Source organism: Bombus terrestris, chromosome 14, assembly GCF_910591885.1.
Source record: "Bombus terrestris chromosome 14, iyBomTerr1.2, whole genome shotgun sequence".
Taxonomy (NCBI): Eukaryota; Metazoa; Arthropoda; class Insecta; order Hymenoptera; family Apidae; genus Bombus; species Bombus terrestris.
In genome coordinates, this window is record NC_063282.1 from 2,598,234 (window position 1) to 2,616,386 (window position 18,153).

At 27.5% G+C, this 18,153-nt stretch overlaps 3 protein-coding genes and 3 long non-coding RNA genes across 10 annotated transcripts; 2 read left to right on the top strand and 4 right to left on the bottom strand.

The window, feature by feature from the left end:
* Nucleotides 1-503: 503 nt before the first annotated feature.
* Nucleotides 504-1,612, bottom strand: LOC125386348. 2 transcript variants are annotated; one of them, XR_007226405.1, is made up of 2 exons: nt 1,503-1,612; nt 504-1,190 (listed from the first exon to the last, which is right to left on the bottom strand). It is a non-coding gene; the product is annotated as an uncharacterized LOC125386348 (long non-coding RNA). The 2 variants fall into 2 exon arrangements; XR_007226404.1 differs by lacking the exon at nt 1,503-1,612 and adding an exon at nt 1,309-1,496.
* A 719-nt stretch (nt 1,613-2,331) lies between these two features.
* Nucleotides 2,332-11,026, bottom strand: LOC100643907 (eEF1A lysine and N-terminal methyltransferase homolog). 4 transcript variants are annotated; one of them, XM_048412218.1, is made up of 9 exons: nt 10,952-11,026; nt 5,093-5,290; nt 4,882-5,004; nt 4,508-4,724; nt 4,159-4,377; nt 3,742-4,001; nt 3,294-3,658; nt 3,033-3,214; nt 2,332-2,946 (listed from the first exon to the last, which is right to left on the bottom strand). In XM_048412218.1, the coding sequence occupies exons 2-9, from the start codon at nt 5,182-5,184 to the stop codon at nt 2,398-2,400; spliced, it is 2,007 nt and encodes a 668-aa protein (XP_048268175.1). In that variant the 5' UTR covers nt 5,185-5,290; nt 10,952-11,026; the 3' UTR covers nt 2,332-2,397. The 4 variants fall into 4 exon arrangements, with proteins under 4 accessions (XP_048268175.1, XP_020722032.2, XP_012171376.2 ...); XM_020866373.2 differs by lacking the exon at nt 10,952-11,026 and adding an exon at nt 5,912-6,039; XM_012315986.3 differs by lacking the exon at nt 10,952-11,026 and adding an exon at nt 5,635-5,989.
* Nucleotides 5,048-6,019, top strand: LOC110119839. The gene is made up of 2 exons (XR_002308337.2): nt 5,048-5,171; nt 5,989-6,019. It is a non-coding gene; the product is annotated as an uncharacterized LOC110119839 (long non-coding RNA).
* Nucleotides 8,276-11,557, bottom strand: LOC100642384 (N-alpha-acetyltransferase 60). The gene is made up of 2 exons (XM_003400452.4): nt 10,952-11,557; nt 8,276-9,297 (listed from the first exon to the last, which is right to left on the bottom strand). The coding sequence occupies exons 1-2, from the start codon at nt 11,196-11,198 to the stop codon at nt 8,720-8,722; spliced, it is 825 nt and encodes a 274-aa protein (XP_003400500.1). The 5' UTR covers nt 11,199-11,557; the 3' UTR covers nt 8,276-8,719.
* A 1,152-nt stretch (nt 11,558-12,709) lies between these two features.
* On the bottom strand, nt 12,710-13,225 carry LOC125386343. Its single transcript, XR_007226396.1, has 2 exons — nt 13,103-13,225; nt 12,710-12,876 (listed from the first exon to the last, which is right to left on the bottom strand). It is a non-coding gene; the product is annotated as an uncharacterized LOC125386343 (long non-coding RNA).
* On the top strand, nt 13,159-18,051 carry LOC100642262 (xylosyltransferase oxt). The gene is made up of 7 exons (XM_003400451.4): nt 13,159-13,737; nt 13,841-14,310; nt 14,419-14,561; nt 14,658-14,824; nt 14,984-15,365; nt 15,441-16,390; nt 16,466-18,051. The coding sequence occupies exons 1-7, from the start codon at nt 13,567-13,569 to the stop codon at nt 16,913-16,915; spliced, it is 2,733 nt and encodes a 910-aa protein (XP_003400499.1). The 5' UTR covers nt 13,159-13,566; the 3' UTR covers nt 16,916-18,051.
* Nucleotides 18,052-18,153: the final 102 nt, after the last annotated feature.

An 18,153-nucleotide genomic window follows, 5' to 3' on the forward strand; every position in this document is an offset into this window, starting at 1 on the left:
TTCTCAGCAGTGTATCAATAGCTATCCCATAGACACGTTAATGCGAGAAACACTTAAATCGAATGCTCTACCGAGAAGCTGATTACTTTACGAGGAACTTTTCATGGAATACACACGCATTTACAATTTCCTTATAGCGAAAACGGCTAACTAGTTGATATTTCTTTTTACCAATAATCGAATATTCATCTCGGGGAAAGCGAATACGAAATCTTAATTATAAGTAATCATTCCAAGATGGATGTCCAATCGCAACGGTGACATTTTACATTCGTTAAGTTACATTTTAACCACAGGAGTGCCATTTGTTGCATTAACGTCTCATTAACCGGTGAAAGTTCGCCGCTACACATTTTTTTCGTCTTTCCGAAAGCGATGCCACCTGCTGTTTCGTCCCTAGGACCAGCGACTTCATTATTCTAAGCTTTCTTTTTCTTATAAAATCATTTCCCTTTCCCGACTTCTCATTCTAAATCGTTTCATACGCTTTAAGAATCGCAAAGTGATATTTAGTAATATTTTATTTGGTAATTAACTCAGTAATACTATAATAAACGATATACAAAGTTTCTTTTCACTATTTTGTGTTTTGAAGAAACCTTCCAAAACTAAATTATTCAATAACACAAACGTTTGCTTCAATCTTTCTTTCCCATGATATTAAACGAGTACCACGTTTCAATTATTTATAATTCTTTAAGGGAAATAATTGTAATTAATCTAAATAGATGAAATTTGTTAATCACCTTAAGAGAGTTAACATTATATACATATAGCATATGTCTCAAATCGACAAAGTTTCTAACCTCATTTTATATGCATTCTTTTTCATTTTGTAAATATAGATCATCTTATATATTCCCAACATATTGAAGCTATTACAGTTTTCGATTTTCAGTCGCTCGAATTTCTTTCAAAATTCTTGTAGACCCTTTTCAGGGATACGAGAAAGATTGTCTTGTGTCTGGCGGAGGGTTCACTTTCACGGCTATTCAACGCATAACGTCCGTTTTGGTTCGTCGAAAATTCTCAAATGCGCATAAATTGCCAGAACATAGAAGCACAATGGTATCATTAGGGTATCGTTGACTTTTATTCCGTTAATTTATTCTGACAAGCGTGAACGTTCCATGTGGCTGCTGTTTAGAGTTTAGATCCTGAATAGTCTCGTTTACATTAAGTTATACCTCCTACAACCATAAAACATTTGATTATTGTTTACCACGTGATAAATCACCGTATATTACGAGTATTTTGTATTGTCATATGTTTTAGAGATTTTGGGGTAGATCCTTTGGTTTAATTTACTTTGAATTTTCTTATACGTATGCCTTTTAAATTTTCCTTTCTTTACTCGTTAATAAAATATAATTCAAGTATTAAGATAAGACAATTATTTAACATAGACTACAAAGTTCATATTTCATTGATCCTTATAAAGAAAATTTCTGAAATATTACTAGGATCTAATAACAAATTATTAAATTATGATGATTACATACTGTGCGATAAATTAACTATAGATCCTAATAAAAAAAATGTCTAAAATGTTACTAGGGTCTAATAACAAATTATTAAATTATGATGATTGTATACTGTGTGATTGATTAACTGTAGATAGGTATAAAATCTTTGTTTCTGAAACCGCTTTGAAGTAAAATGATTATAATATATGTATGTTAAATATTAATTTCGTAGTTTTTAATTATTATGTGTTACTGACTACATATACCTATATATAAATACATATTATGCTAGGTATAAAACACTAAGTATGAAATCTGTATCAGAAGCAATGTTCGTGTTCATCGCGATTTGCGTTAACCTAATAGCACGCAATCATTATAGAATAGAGGTATCGTGAACTAAATTCGCGTTTCCACCTATCTTTTTGATTTTTAATCAAATGTATCATAACATCAAGAGTCGCAACGTTATTTACCCTGCCTAGTACACTATTTTTGCGTGATGCTTTCTGGTACCAAACCAAACAAATGAGAATTTACGCCAAGTAAAAATGTTTCGAAATCAGAGTGTTCATATGTAAAATTAATAGTAAGAAAAATATTTTGCCTATTCTGAAATCAATCTTCATTTTTCCAATATTATGGAAGTCAGTCAAACTTCGCTGTTGTTTCAATTCTTGTATGATGTACAACTTTATGATAACAGCCAGATGAGGAAGGAGAAAAATATTTTTAAATTAAAAAAACACCATTGAACAAAAATATATTTCAATTTTGTTATTTTAATATTCACAGAAGTTCAAATAAATATTGTACACGAAATTAACTACATATATATATATATATATAGTTGGTTGGTTATATATATATATATATATATATAGTTGGTTAGTTATATGTATACGTATATATATATATATATACTTTTTACTTAAAACTCTATACTCAGATTTCCCATTAAAGACGATAAATCATACATATTTGTATCACTTAGTAACTTCCGCATAGATATCTGTTTGTTTAAAGTTGTTACAGAATTTTTAAATATATGTTTCCATTCAATATCGTCAATTTCATTTAAAGAACATATTATAACTTCATTTACTTCATCTTGTACAGAATAGCATGCCATAGATTGAAAAACAGACTTTAGGTCGCTCTTCACTTTCTGTTTGATATTTCCATCTCGACTAACTAAATTTAAAATAAAAAATCCATCATTCATTAAACATTCTGCAACTGATTTTATAATGGGCATCTCTAGAAACTGTTTAGGTGGACAACTCATTCCAACTGTATTATCTTTACTGTCTACATCAAAAAGTATAGCTTTGTATCTTTTGCCATTCGATGTACTGTCTTTGATAATTTGAATACCATCCGCAATTTCAACTTTCATTCTATTGTCAAGAATAAGACCAAAATAGTCAGTGGCGACTTTTAACATCTTCTCATCGATTTCAACTGCTGTAATTCGTAACTGCAGAATTATAAATATATATATTATTAAATATTTGTAACATGTGATTAAAAAAAATTAAATTCAAACATGTAGTATACATATACCTTAGGAAAACAATTATATAAAAATGTGCACAATCCACCTCCACCTAAACCTATGATCATTATCTCGTCACATTCTTTAGAATTTATTGCAGCACTAACACCAATGCTCATATATATATGATGATCACACGCTAAAAATCCTGAATCGACAACTTTTTTCATTTTACCTCGTCTAGATTTAGCTGAAAAGAATTATTTATAAATCAAAACATTGTGTGGTAAGATGATTCTGATGAAACAATAAGAAGTAAAATTGTATACCTTGTTTAAGACGAGCTTCACTCTGAACAACATATGGATTATTTAGAAAAATTAATCTCCTAAATTCACTACCATCTCTTTCAATCTCTTCAACAACGAAAGGACCACTCAAATTGCTCTTTCCTTCAAAACATATTGTTCTGACCCCAACATCTGAACCCAGTGATAAAAATGGAATATTATTTTTTCCAGGCAAGCCTTCTGGTGCTAAATTCAAAATACAATCTTCGATTTCACTTTTTACAGCTTCCCAATTTTCAAATTTGTGTTCCCTGCATAGTGTGACAATAGCAAGTCTATCACGTTGCGAGCTCTTAAGAACCTGTTGTCTACCTTCTTTTGTACTAAATAGCCAATCTGTTTCCCTAACAAAACAAAGAATTTAAGCTTTGTCTCAATTTCATCTTTGGAATCATTAAATATGTACTTATACTAGACATAAACTCACTTTCCTTGTGGTACTATAAAAGCTGCATAGCTTTTTGTACCGTGTACCTTGGGCTGATCTAAAACGTAGATTGTATAACGTGGATGTTTGTTATCAGGAGAATGTAAATTTAGTGAGATTTCTCCAATATCAGCCACACTACGCTTTTGAAGACTATTAAGTATAAATGCAGATTGTTGTACTGAAAGTATAGCTGATATCATTTCATCTATTGATGATAATCGTCTTGGTGCACCATCAATTAGTACTACTTCTAAAACCTATTGTAATTACACAATATTTATTTTAGAAAAAAATTGTTAAAATGGACATCAGTGAAATATTATCAATCACATTATAAGAATCTGATAATTTAAATATAAATTTAATATTATTAAAGATAGGCAATTTATTTTGTAATAATAACATAAAACTTACAGTCTGTGACAAATATACAATCTTTGTTGCAATTATTGCAAAAACTGGGATTGAACTTCCATCTTCAAGGCGTGTTTTTTCTTCTGCTTCATGACAACGTACTATACGAAACATAAACCCAACATTTGGAAAATAAGATAAAAGTTGCCTTAAAATATGTTCCTGTAATAATGAGATGCATATGTATCTGCCGCCATCGCGTAGAATTCTTGTAATTTCCTAAAAATTATTATATAGTAAGATATATTATTACTTTACTAAGCATATTAAAAAGTATAGTGTATATATACATTGTAAATAAAACATAGTGTAAACATGATTTACTCATTACTTAATATATATGGTGTACCTTAAAATATTTATTAACATTAGATACTGTCCCTTCTTTAGTATCTGGCATAAGAGCATCTAAAGTACCTTTATCCAAAACAACGTTAAATGTACTATCATCATACACCATTTGTGTAGCATCCATGTGTTCATAAACTAATTCTGGTCTCATAATTGCATTAATTTTACGCATTTGTCTAATAACAATATGTGATATATCAATATTAGTAATATTTCTGCAATTAAGAATAAAATTAAAAATAATATTACTAAAGATTAACCAACATTACCTCTTATAGAAAAAGCAGTTGTACAAAAAATGACAATCTTAAACAAAATGATTCTGCTTTAAATTTATGAATATAAGGTCAACATGATTCAAAGATCTCATACCTGTACCCAGCATCATATAAACACATGCTAACAGTAGAATTGCCACAACCGACAATTAAAACATTGTCTTTCACCTTGATATACTTTAAAAATATACCACATAATTCTGGATATTCTCCATACCTAAATAAAAAGGAAGAATCATATATATGTAAAGGAAATGTGTGTTTAATACTAAATTGTGAACATGTCATTAATAAGTAAGACATACCATTCAAAGTTTCTTTTACCACGTTTCTTGAAAAACGTGTTCCAATATTCAACTTGGCTAAATTCTTCGTGTGTTTTTGGTAATATATTCATATTTTCTATGTTTTAATTAAATTTACAAATTGGACAACATATAAACAAAATACGGTTAAGTACCCTTTTAAATTAATCCGAGAACAGCAATCGTCAACCACAAACCCTAGAAAATATTACATAGTGAAGGTTGTTAAATCATAAATGTATTACATTTAATATATTTCGTTTCGTATCATGTTTTCAATTACAAATTATGTTTATATTTACATTAAATAATGTTATTTCATATCATTGTAATGATATAATTATTGAATATTACACACTGTATATAGGTTATTTACAGATATATACATAAATAAATGTATAATTATAACGTATAATTATATATTTCTATTTTCAAAAATTAATAAGATATTTGTAATACATTTATTTTTAAATATAAGAATTATTTCATTTAAATTTTATAATGGCATTTCTATGTAAAAATGTCATTAAAGGCAGACTTACATTGAGGTTAGGTTTGCGACGATTATATACGATTTACCGCAGTTATTTTCTGCTTTATTGCATGTCAAAATAACGTATAAGAATACATTGAATGACATATAGATATAATTAATCTTTTATAAAAAAAATGAAGATGGATTTTGAATAAATGAAGAACGTTTAAATATTTTATTTAATTCTCAAAACATGATAATTTATTGATAGGGATTCAAATTTGAGTAGATCCGTAAATATAAACAAAGATAAGTAGAGAGATTGTCAGAGTAAAGTCACGGACCTGGTTCTCGTATATATACTCCTCTAATTAATTGTATTCAGACAAATTCAAATTAAAAATTTGTTTTTAATATATAGGAATATAGGTTGGATAAAACAGGAAGAAAGGCAAAAAGAAATGTCTCATCCATCCAAGAGTGCTGAATTAGAACCTGGTTCTGTCAGAGCCAAGACATGGTAGAGGACACATCAGTAAAGCTACCTTTTTAAATACAATTAAAGTTACTATCAGCTTAACCCCTTAACCTACGATTTACATTCGAGAATTTTGGGTCGAAAACGTAAACAAGCTCGCGCAGCCTTCGAGCCATTCGCACGACTTGTGTAGTACGTACTACGGGCTATGCCCGTAATATTTACGTTTGATCCGATCATCTGCTACGGACTATGCCCGTAATATTTACGTTTGGCCCGATCATCGTACTACGGGTTATACCCGTAGTTGTAGGTTAAGAGGTTAATAAATGTTTATTATGAGAATTGTATTTATTTTATGATAATAATAAAAAGCGGGCAAAACTTGTAACATGTCAATTTATTACAAACAAAGTCAATACATTATTATGTACAACTACTCTGACACATTTAATATATATGTACATTATGTATAAATAATATGCACACACATTCATGACTCACATTCTTATATATCATCAATACGAAAGCTCCTTCTTCTTTTGTTTGAATATGTAAATGTAAACAATGCTCTCATTTCTAAATGATTGATAAAAATAAAATACAAAGAAAATATGTATTACATTACATTTTAATTAAAGGATACATGCACAGCCTAAAACAAGAAGCAATTCAATGTATTCTATCACCATGGAAAATATTATATTTGCTATGTAATACCTGGTAATGTCCACTGGAACTAAATCCCCTTTAGAACTTTAAGTTACAAAGCTTTGGTCTAAATCCTCCATGTAAATATTTAGTTTCAGCTTTTACATAAAAATAACACCTCTTATAACATTTACATAACTTGCAATGTATGCAACATTACTTAATATCTAGCAGCATGTCCTATATGTTTAGAATAGATCATATTTTAATAGTAAAGAATTAAAAGTTAAAATGAAAATTATCATTTTATCAAAAAACATTACAAGATATATACTATTGTAATTTAATATAAAAAAAATTGAATACCTTTAGATTAAAAAAACTTAATAAAATGTAGTCAATATAATTAATACAATTTATCTGTCTCATTATCCTGATATTGAGTTACCTGTAAGAATATTTCCAACTGTAATGATTTATGTGAATTTTTACAAGAGAAAATATTAAATACTGAATTACTTCAATAAGAATAGTAATTAAATCTTATTTGATTTGATGTATTTATTATGAGAACTTTTGCTTTCTTTTTCAACAAATTAATCCTTAATTGTGAAACATTAAAAATTAACCAATTCTAATATATCTGAGTAATTGATAAATAATTTCTAAAGGGGACTGAAAGTTATCCTATAATTGTAAAGAGGACTTCTTATAACTGTATGTTTATATTAAAGAATGGTATCTACATGGAAAATGAATGCTTCATTGAAGCACTGAAAATGATGGTCTTCTTTCATATATAATAAAAAATCTGAGTAAGCATAACATGCTCAGCAGTCACTCTCAACACTATCAACTATCATGATAATCAGTATTGCACTCAGTTAGAATTAGTGATAATGAATTTGAGAAGCTTGAGAAATAGCCCTCCTGTGGTGCCTAAACTGGTGACGGGCGACATGGCCCCAGAAGTCTGTACTTCTTATTCAATTAAGAAAAGCTATTTTTTAGTAATACAGATGAAGTAAACAAGACATATAAAAGAAACAATGAATAACTTAGTAGTAGAAAATTTTGATGAATAATAAATAAAAAGAATTTGAATTTTAACAACAAAAAATTCCAAAATTAAATGAATAGTAGAGTAACATCATAAATAAAATAAATATTTAGAAAAAACCTTAAACAAATGATATAATAAATGAAGAATAAAATGATTAAAAAAATGGTTTATTTGTCAATATCATCAAAATATGAAAATGAATAAATCAAAAACAAATCTATCATTTTTAACAAAATTAAGAATAAGTATTTGAGATGAAATAAAATATTTGGAAGTATTCCAAAAGAAAATGACTAGTATACTGGAAAGAATTGTTCAAAAACCTAGTTAAGATTAAATTTAGATTTAAAATTGGAATACTTGGAAGCTTTTGAAATAACTTGAAAAAGCTAAAATAGTCATAAATGTTTCCAAAATTTCTCAGTTTTAACCCGTCACCAATGCTTTATTTTACTCTGCAACGAGTTCTATTTTTCAATGTTTTATGAATGTTATATTCAACGAAATACAAATCCCTTTAACATGCAAATATTGTATTCAAAAAGATGTTTGAATATAAATATTTTGAACCGATCAAATGCTCTGGCAGTTAAACGCTTTATTCTTAATATTTATGTCATTTATCTTAAACCTTAAATTATCGAATCGTTTAATGATATAATCCATGGTGAAAGAATTATAAAATTTTATAACTTCTGTCAGAGTAAATATAATAAAATTGTTTGAATATTCTCTTGATTAAATAAAAATTGATATTTGTTAAGTATTGTCATTTTAGCAATAAATTATTTCTCATAATAATTTTACTCCTAAAGTTGTGAAAACAATTATGAATCTAATAATTTCATTGCTTAAGTAGGCATAACATCCAAATTAGCAGACTCTGTGCTATATGCATTTTTTTAAACATAAGAGAAACACAAGAGTATTTGGTTTAACATTGGTATTTGTCAAAAAGTATCATCTATGATATGAAAGAATAGTTGTAACCCAAAGAAGCCGTTGCCAAATCCAACGTGGTATTCTGCAAGGTCCTAGACTAGCCATTGCACTGGCTATATGACGTAACCAGTCACGAATACCCCGTGGTGCGTGGCCCCCATTGACATAGAGAACATACGTAAAACCATCTTTACATTTGCCATGAATTACATAATAATATGGTAAAAAACTATGTAATCGAAAGTGACATCTTTGATAAAACAATATAGCTGGTGCATTGCTGGATAATACATGCAGGAAGACTGCTTTTACGGAAGAGCGTTCTGGAGCAGTGACATGTGCTAATAATTGTTCCAATAATAATGATGCAATCCCATTTCTTCTATATGCACGACGGACACCTAAGCTAAGAATATAACCCACTAAGCAATCATTTCCTAAGCTTGAACACAAAATACCACGATCTTCTGTGTTCAACTTAGCATAAGGTTTTATTTCTGCAACAATGAGTCCAATTATTACTCCACCATACACAGCTGCAAGTGCATAAAACCGCGAGGAACTTGTTATATCTTCATACCACGAATAAGGATAATCTATGACAAAATAAATTAATGCTTTAATATAAGTGACTTTTGATATTATCTTTAATACAAGATGAATAATTTATAAAATTAACATATAACATGCATAGTTATATTAAATTTTTGATAATTTTCTGTTATTTCATAAAATAATTTATAACATATTTATTAATTAATCCTTTATGGCCTTATTCTAGTTCAAAGATATATGTGTATGTATAATATAATTTTTAACATTTTTAATTTATTTATAAATTATTATCATGCTTTAAAATACATATGTACTTCTTCTCTTTGACAAGTATATTATTTTGTATTTTATTAAAAAGTGTATAAAATATGATAAAACATTTAAATTTAAAAGTATTATATTCTCAAATGATAAAAAATATACATTATGAATAGATGTAATAAGTTCTATTATTATTGTTCTATATTTACTTTTTAATTAATATTAGCTGTTAATTATTATCAAACTTGTGTAGAAATAAAACTAATAAGGCTTATTACTAAATAAAAATTGAACTAAAAGCAAATAGTTGCTTATCAAATTGATAAGTACTGATAAGATATAGTGGTAAAAGATAATAAAGATAAATATTATTAATTATATAAGCTATTACTATTATATACAAGTTTTACATCTAGTTCCATATGAGTTTATGAATAAATAACATAAAATATGCAAACAGACTCATATCTTATAATTCAAATAAAGGAAACTATTTGAAAAATTGTTTGATGTCATCATTATACATATAATAGTAATAATAGAATATGATATTATATATGTTACAAATACTTGCCAAAATCATACATGATAAAACAAATTAAACAAAAGCAAATTAAGCAAATAATTTTAGAATAAATTTGTTTAGAAGCAAAATATAGCAAAAAGAGTATGTTTCTATAAATCCAAATTTATAAAGAAAAGATATAAAGAAGATATAAAGAAAAGACTAGATAAAGCATCATTTAACATTTCTTTTATTTAATATTTATAATGTCTAATAAATTTATAACACTAATAAACTACAATTGCATTAAAAATAAATATTTTTAACCACATTAGATACATATATTATAAGTTAAGAAATAATATACTTTATTATTGGTATTACCTTCTTATTTAAAATAATTTGACATGATACTTATACTATAATAATTTAATAGATTTAATAAATAAACTAAAAATATAAAGCAAAGCATTAAATCAACACACTTTATGCCAAAAGAATTGTAAATGACTTATTCAACTAACATACAAAAGCCAAATAATGAATGATTAAGACCTCATTATTCTAAATACGAACCTCACTTACATCTGAACATAAAGATTATTATTTTTGAAAAAATAGATAATTAAGAAAACTATGAAATTCTCCTTTCTTAATGCCAATACTAATGCCAAATCAATCTCTTTGTAAAGAGTAATTCTTGAAATATTTACATATTTAGTATAATACTTTGTTGAAACTGGAATGTTATGACAGTTGAGTCAGCAGCCATGGCTCAAGAATAATACAAAAATATTGTATTAACTAAGTTCAAAGAAACTAAATATAAAACCAGAAAGGATTAATTACATGTGAGAAACAAGTGTAAATTACTCTTTATATGAGGTGTTTATAAGATTTAATTTTAAAACTGATGGGAAACTTCGTACCAATGGGGAACCAATCTTGACAAAGTGCCCGTACTTCTTCCAAATCATCTGGACACAGGAAACGTAACTGGACATCACCCAGAACACACAAAGGTACAGTTGCCGGTATCACGGAAGTCTTTTGCTCATTAGATAAATTTCTTGTAGTATTTTCATCCGTGTATTTATGCTTGTTTTCTTGAGATATTTTGAAGTCACTTTTCTCGATTTCCGGTAAAATGAGATATCGATTAAAAGATACGGCCATCACGCCACAACTTTTCTACCATTTCATTAGTCATTTCTTGTACAATGTCAAGCATGTCACGTTGGATGTAATCGTTTGCTAGTAAACATATTGAAATCTGCCGACATTTTGTTTCCCTCTCTATAGCTCCCTATTGTCATCTCTTTCCTGCTCATTCGTTTACCTCTTTCTTTTCTCTCGAACCATCTGTCTTTTTCACCTTTGATTTCTAAGATTTGAACACAATCATAACATGATTCTTTAAATTTTTTGTAAAAGGAAATTTTGTCTTATAAAAAGATAACTTTTTGTTACAACAATAACTCTTCTAAATATCAATTTAACGAATAATTTTATCGTCGTTTGAAACTTCAAGAAAAGTGATTATTGTAATGTATACATATAGATATGTATGCGTATAAGAAACCTCTAGAAAATTCAAATTTTTTATCTTTATTAATTCATATTCAAAAACAAATGTAACGTTGTTTACCAGATTTAAATGATCCTTTTGTAATCATTTAATAATATTTGATACGAATATAATTATTAATTAAACAAATTTTATAATAAAGTATATATATATATATACTTATATATACTTATTTTATATATATATACTTTCATATATACTTATATAATGATATGTATTACAATATTAGTTTTTATTATAATTTTCACTTTTATATTAATATAATACAAATTTTATAAAATACTCCCGGTATTTCTTATACTAATTTAATCGTAGAAGGGTGCAGAATCTTCAGAAGTGAGTTCATGGATCAGGATTCAAATTTGCAAGCATGTAGCTTGTATCTTTTTTAAAAATATGACAAGAGTTGTTTTAGCTTTATCAGTCGTGCAACAGTCAAATTATTGTAAAATTACACAATTACACAAATTACTATACAGAAAATTACGAACTCATAGTAAAATTGTACAATTATTATAAATTTACAAATTGAATTGAATAAAACAATATTATTTTGCATATGAATCCTTAAATTTTTTCCAATTCTCATTAGTTTAAGAAATAGGTTATAAAATGTGACGAAAAAGTTCGAGAAAATTGATAAGTATTGGTAAGAGAATAAAGTAACATAATTCAAAACCTTTCGAAATTTTTAGAAATGATTTCCTGGAAATCATTTTCCGGGAAAATTCAAGAGCAACAAATTTTCGAACACGCCTACTTAGCAATTTTTTACCAGGAGAACACATAATATAAGAGGTAACACTTTTTTGGAAATTCTTGGAAATGACATATTCCAATTGAAATTCTCGAGTTCTTGAAGAAAATTTTTGTTAGAATCTCAATTTTGTATCGGGAAAACAAAGAGGTAGCAGCATTTCAATAATTCTTGGAATTTAGCATCATTTCTCAGAATTTTTAAAAATCACTTTGCAGTCTTTTTTATACGATTCCTCTTTAAATACCGCGAATTCTTAACTGTTTTTCCATTTCATTTTTTAATTTTTTTGAATTTCTGTGGGATTAAATAGAGGAAAGGATAAATAACAAGATTGTAAAACTCATTCAAAATACATTTTGTATAATTATCTTACAGTAAATAATCTTATTTTTTATTGTACTATATAATAATTTCCAACAAGTTGTTGTCGCTGGTTACTCTTGGTTGCTACTGATGCTAACTGCTTGTGGTATTCTGATTGTTGTTTCTACCCCAAAATAATTTTTCTGTAATCAATACAAATACATAAATGTATACTGAAATACTTAGATGTATAATTTTGGAGCTATGTCAATGATTCTATTTCTCTGAAGAGATTATAAATATATTTAAATTAAATTAGTTATTTCAACTAGATAATCTTTTACAGGAAATAGAATATTTATTAACTATGGTGGTAATACTGGCAATACTGTGATACTGATAACTAAATGTAGATTATCATGAAGTTACCTTTGTAATGGAGTATAGATTTTTATGTATATATATTTGTTAATTTATAGCAATAAATAATATCACTTGAAACAACGTTACCTCGCATAATTTTTTTTTGAGACTTTTATGCTTACATTTCCTCACTTAATTAAGAATTTAGAGTGGAATGAAGTTGAACGTGTGTTAACAATGTAAACGAATATTTATATTGAAGTACTCTATTGAACATACATTTTACACTTTGTTATTGTCTTTTTGGTAATTTATGACTGCCTAAATTATCTGTATACATTTGTATATTACATATAAGTATAGGTATAAAAGATATAATGCAGTGGATGTAATATTATATATAATATCGAACGTATGAGTGAAACATGTTCCTCGTGTCTTATGAAAATTACCCATTAAATTGGGTTATGAAAGTTATAAAACTCAACAAAATTCAAAGGATTCAGTTGACATAAATTAAAATAAGAAAAATGGTTATACCAAAAAATCATTCAATAAGTCGGTCCTCTAGTTGTTTACGAAAATATCGAATACTGTTTGTATTTGGTATTACTGTACTATGTGTACAAATTTATTTAGCTCATATATTCTTCGGTTTGGAAATCCGAAATCGAAAATTTAATCGGCTGTCTTCAGGAGAAGTAAGTTTTAATATGATTTTTACTATATATAATATAAATATTATTTATTAGTCGCATTATTAACATTATAATACCAATTATGTATATATTTCTTTGCATATAGGACTCATCTCAACCTACAGAAGATGAAGGTTTACCAAAAGGTTTACGTCAATTGAAACTACCACCTGACAAAATTAGTAATTCAAATAGAATTCTACAATTTCAGCGAAACCGTACTACTAGAGTAAAGCTAGATCGTAAATCATTAAATTTTACACCACCTTGTGAATTTAATGGCAAAGAAGCAGTAAGTGCTGTAACACGTGCACAAAGTCAAGTATGCAAACAACGCATTGTCAATGTGACGTGCCTTAACCAACAAGGATTATTATACCCAGAAAGAATACAGTCTCTGTGCCCTCATTCTCCAGGATTTATGGATAAACCAGTCAGTTTAGGATGTTTTAAAGATGATAAAACATTAAGAATACTTTCTGGTTATTACCATGTTTTTAAAGGGAACAATTCTCCAGAACGCTGTGCTTTTCTGTGTCTTCAGTCAGGATATTTGTATGCTGGTACTGAGTATTCGTAAGTTTTTCAGATATTTAAGAAATTAAATGAAAAATTATATCAAATATCAGTTACTATTCTGAATAGACTACATCAAGATTTAAAATGTATGGTATTTAATTTTAGCGTTGAATGCTTTTGTGGTATGGAAAATCCATCCCAACTAAAACGATTACCAGATTCTAGTTGTAATATGAAATGTTCTGGTAATCCAAAATATTCTTGTGGTGGATATCTAACAATTAATGTATTTTGGACTGGAATTCAGAGTAAGGAAGTAAAGAATTGATATATTTATAGCATATATATTCATTATTGCTTGTAACAATGTAGATTTTTAATAAATCTCATCTTTTGCTTAATAGAATTTAAAGCACAAGAAGCTCGAAATACAAGTATAGATGGTGAAAATGAAAAGCCAGTTCGAATAGCATATTTATTAACAGTAAATGGCAGAGCCAGTCGACAAGTAAAACGACTTATCAATATTCTTTATCATCCTTCCCATTTATTTTATATTCATGTCGATGCGGTAATTATATAAGTTTTTTGGTTTTAAGATATTCGAAACAACATTATCAACCGGTAACGCACTATACAGGCATGCGTGCATCTTCGGTGGATCATGTCGTTGTGAACATGTTAATATGATAGAAAAACATGTTGTAATCCATGTACTTCCTATTTTCAGCGACAAGATTATCTTTATCGAGAAATGTTAGAAGTGGAAAAATCTTGCAAAATTAATAATATTAAGGTGGCAAGAGGAGAAAATTTAAGACATGCAAGCATTTGGGGAGGTGCTAGTCTTTTAACGACTCTTTTAAAATCTGCACAGCAGATGCTCGCACATCATCACCATTGGGATTTTCTTGTAAATCTGTCAGAATCTGATTTTCCTATAAAAAGCAATGCACAATTAACTCAATTTCTTAGCTTGAATAAAGGTATGAATTTTGTAAAATCTCATGGAAGGGAAGTCCAACGATTTATCACCAAACAAGGTTTGGATAAGACTTTTGTAGAATGTGAAACTCGTATGTGGAGAATAGGCGATCGCAAATTACCAGATGGTAAATGTTCTTTCTTTCGTTATATTTGACAATATTTGTAATATTCTCAACTTATTATAAAAAATGTTTTTATAGGTATTCAAATAGATGGTGGTAGTGACTGGGTAGCCTTAAGCAGAGAATTTGTAGAGTATGTTGCTAATCCAAATCCGGATAAATTAGTGACTGATCTCTTAAAAGTATTTAAATATACTTTATTACCCGCTGAATCCTTTTTTCATACAGTTCTACGTAATTCAAAATTTTGCAATACTTACATCGATAATAATTTACATGTTACTAATTGGAAAAGAAAGCTAGGCTGTAAATGTCAGTATAAAGCTGTGGTGGATTGGTGTGGCTGTAGTCCAAATGACTTCAAACTTGAAGACTTTAGCAGAATTCGCAATACAATAGATCGCAATTTGTTTTTCGCACGAAAGTTTGAATCTATTATTGACCAAAGAATCATAGACAGGGTAGAAGAATGGTTGTACCCTGAGAATTTAAATAAATCTGTGAATGCGAAAGGTTACGACGCGTACTGGCAAAGTTTATACCATACATCAGATTTGAGTCCTTTGAGTGATGATGCACAATTGACTGTTTCAAATTCCTTAGCAAGATTAATTTTTCGTAAACTAAATATAGATTACAAACATATCCGTCTTTTGGAAACAACTGCCTATTTTAAACGAAATCAGTTTGTTGGAATATTAATTCGTGCTGAAGCTACATTACAACAACAAACTGTTCAAGAAGAATATTTGGAACAAATAGAAGCTTTGACCTACCTAAGACAGAATTTTTCTACTAGTAGAGAATGGTTGGGAAAGATACAAAGTTTATCTGTTAATACTGATTATGATCAAAAAGAAAAGACATTTAGAAATTTGATGGGAAGTATAGGACCATATTCATATCCAGTTTTATCATACGAATTTGATACTACACTGACCATACCACAAAATCTGTCAATATTATGGGTGGATCCTTATGGTCGATTAGCAGAAGTTAATTATATACAGCTTGAAGAAACGACATTAGTAAATATAAGAAATTTTTAGTTATTGTTTTATATTTAATATACTATAGATAACTAACGGTTTGGTTATTTTCAGACAGGGTATGTTAAACCACAATTCAATGAACATCTAATTGTGGGTACTTGGCATCTATTCTTAGTTGCTGATTCCTTATTAGTGACAAAAATGAATTTTTTGGTGACTCCTTTAGGATATTGGAAAAATAAAAAGATTGATGCAGAGAGAGCTAAGGAAATAAATAATGCATCTGCCAACAGTTATCATATTACTGAAGAAATGAATAAAAAGTGGTCACATTTATTAAATTCTGTAAATTTTTACGAACGAACTACACATACAACAGATAATGAAATTAAAATTAATTCTAACTTGGATCAATGGATAGACAAGCTAGTACAGGAACATTATGAAATTGATAAAATCTGCAGTGCTAATAATGCTAAATTAAAGTTACAAAAGTGTATTAATACTTACTGGAGCTCATTGAGTCCAGATTCAAAGGCTGATATCAATAACCTATGTTAAAACTATCAATTAGTTTACTAAATATGTGCCATTCTCAATATTTTTAAAGTTTAACTTATTAAATACGTGTAAAGGTTAATAATCTTTTTAGATATTTTTATATCAAATACATGCTATACATATTCATATGGTCTATTTTAAAAGTATTTTACATCCTGAAATTAAAAAAATTTTAAGCTAATATAAGGAAATTTTTGTCATTCTTTGGATATCCAAAGTTCAGTAATCTGATTATTTCACTATAGTAAAATGCCTCTTTTCCTATTATATATTTCTATAAAGTTTTGTTAATTTATATTCATATAATAATGTATATACAAATTGTGTATAGATTTTCCTTAATTCTTATTTCTAGTAAATTTATATGAAATACAGAAAATTCAAATTTGTTTTCACACAGAGATATAGAATATTTAGAATTTTTGTTGAAAAAGTAATTAATCTTTATTTGCCATAATATGATTTTCATTTTACAAATTAATGAATTATGTTTTATATGCTGTAAGTAGAAATTATAATCAATACATATTTATACCGAATTTGAATTACATTCCTACAAAATATTGCTACATGTGCCTTCAATTTTGTTAATTCATAGAAACTTGAAATTTCAATAATAATTATGCGTGTATATTGCGAAGTGATTTACATTACGATTTTAAAGGATGCCTCCTACTTTTAAACAAAAAATAAGCTAAAAACATTAGTTTAATTATTGTTGTGTACTCTTCTCTAAAAAGATCAATTTATGAGTATGTTTTATTTTACATGATATTATTACATGTGTATTATGCAATTTATCTGTGCATATGTATGTTCACCATTGATATGTTAATCTTTTTAAAATATATAAATGATGGTTAACGAAACAAAAATATTTATGCCACTATCATTTATAAATGTAAATATTTATAAAAATCAAAAAGATGAACTGATTTAAGAATTGTCTTATCACTTAAATTAGTGCGAAATCAAAATAATATAATGTCCTACAGTTAATTATATGATATGACATGACGAGAATTGCACTAATGTATTAAATAATGGTTAATTAGCTAAAATTGGCTACAAAAGATATTTTATTTCCACATGGAAGTTTTTAAATTGAATAAAATTAGTAAACTTTTCTTCTTAAATATTTCTAAACATCCTGACACCCAATAATTTTATAATAATACTTAATCAATTTTTTATTGCTTCATTATGTTAATGTTTATTTATAAAAATACCTTATTTAT

Bases quoted from the DNA above. Each gene is read 5' to 3' on its own strand.
- LOC100643907 (XM_048412218.1), bottom strand. From the start codon at position 5,184: ATGAATATATTACCAAAAACACACGAAGAATTTAGCCAAGTTGAATAT. The intron at 5,005-5,092 runs GTATGTCTTACT...CTTTTTATTTAG, and splicing joins GGTAAAAGAAACTTTGAATG to GTATGGAGAATATCCAGAAT. The intron at 3,215-3,293 runs GTATACAATTTT...AATTCTTTTCAG, and splicing joins TGAAGCTCGTCTTAAACAAG to CTAAATCTAGACGAGGTAAA.
- LOC100642384 (XM_003400452.4), bottom strand. From the start codon at position 11,198: ATGGCCGTATCTTTTAATCGATATCTCATTTTACCGGAAATCGAGAAA. The intron at 9,298-10,951 runs GTACGAAGTTTC...ATTTTGTCATAG, and splicing joins TCAAGATTGGTTCCCCATTG to ATTATCCTTATTCGTGGTAT.
- LOC100642262 (XM_003400451.4), top strand. From the start codon at position 13,567: ATGGTTATACCAAAAAATCATTCAATAAGTCGGTCCTCTAGTTGTTTA. The intron at 13,738-13,840 runs GTAAGTTTTAAT...CTTTGCATATAG, and splicing joins ATCGGCTGTCTTCAGGAGAA to GACTCATCTCAACCTACAGA. The intron at 15,366-15,440 runs GTAAATGTTCTT...ATGTTTTTATAG, and splicing joins CGATCGCAAATTACCAGATG to GTATTCAAATAGATGGTGGT.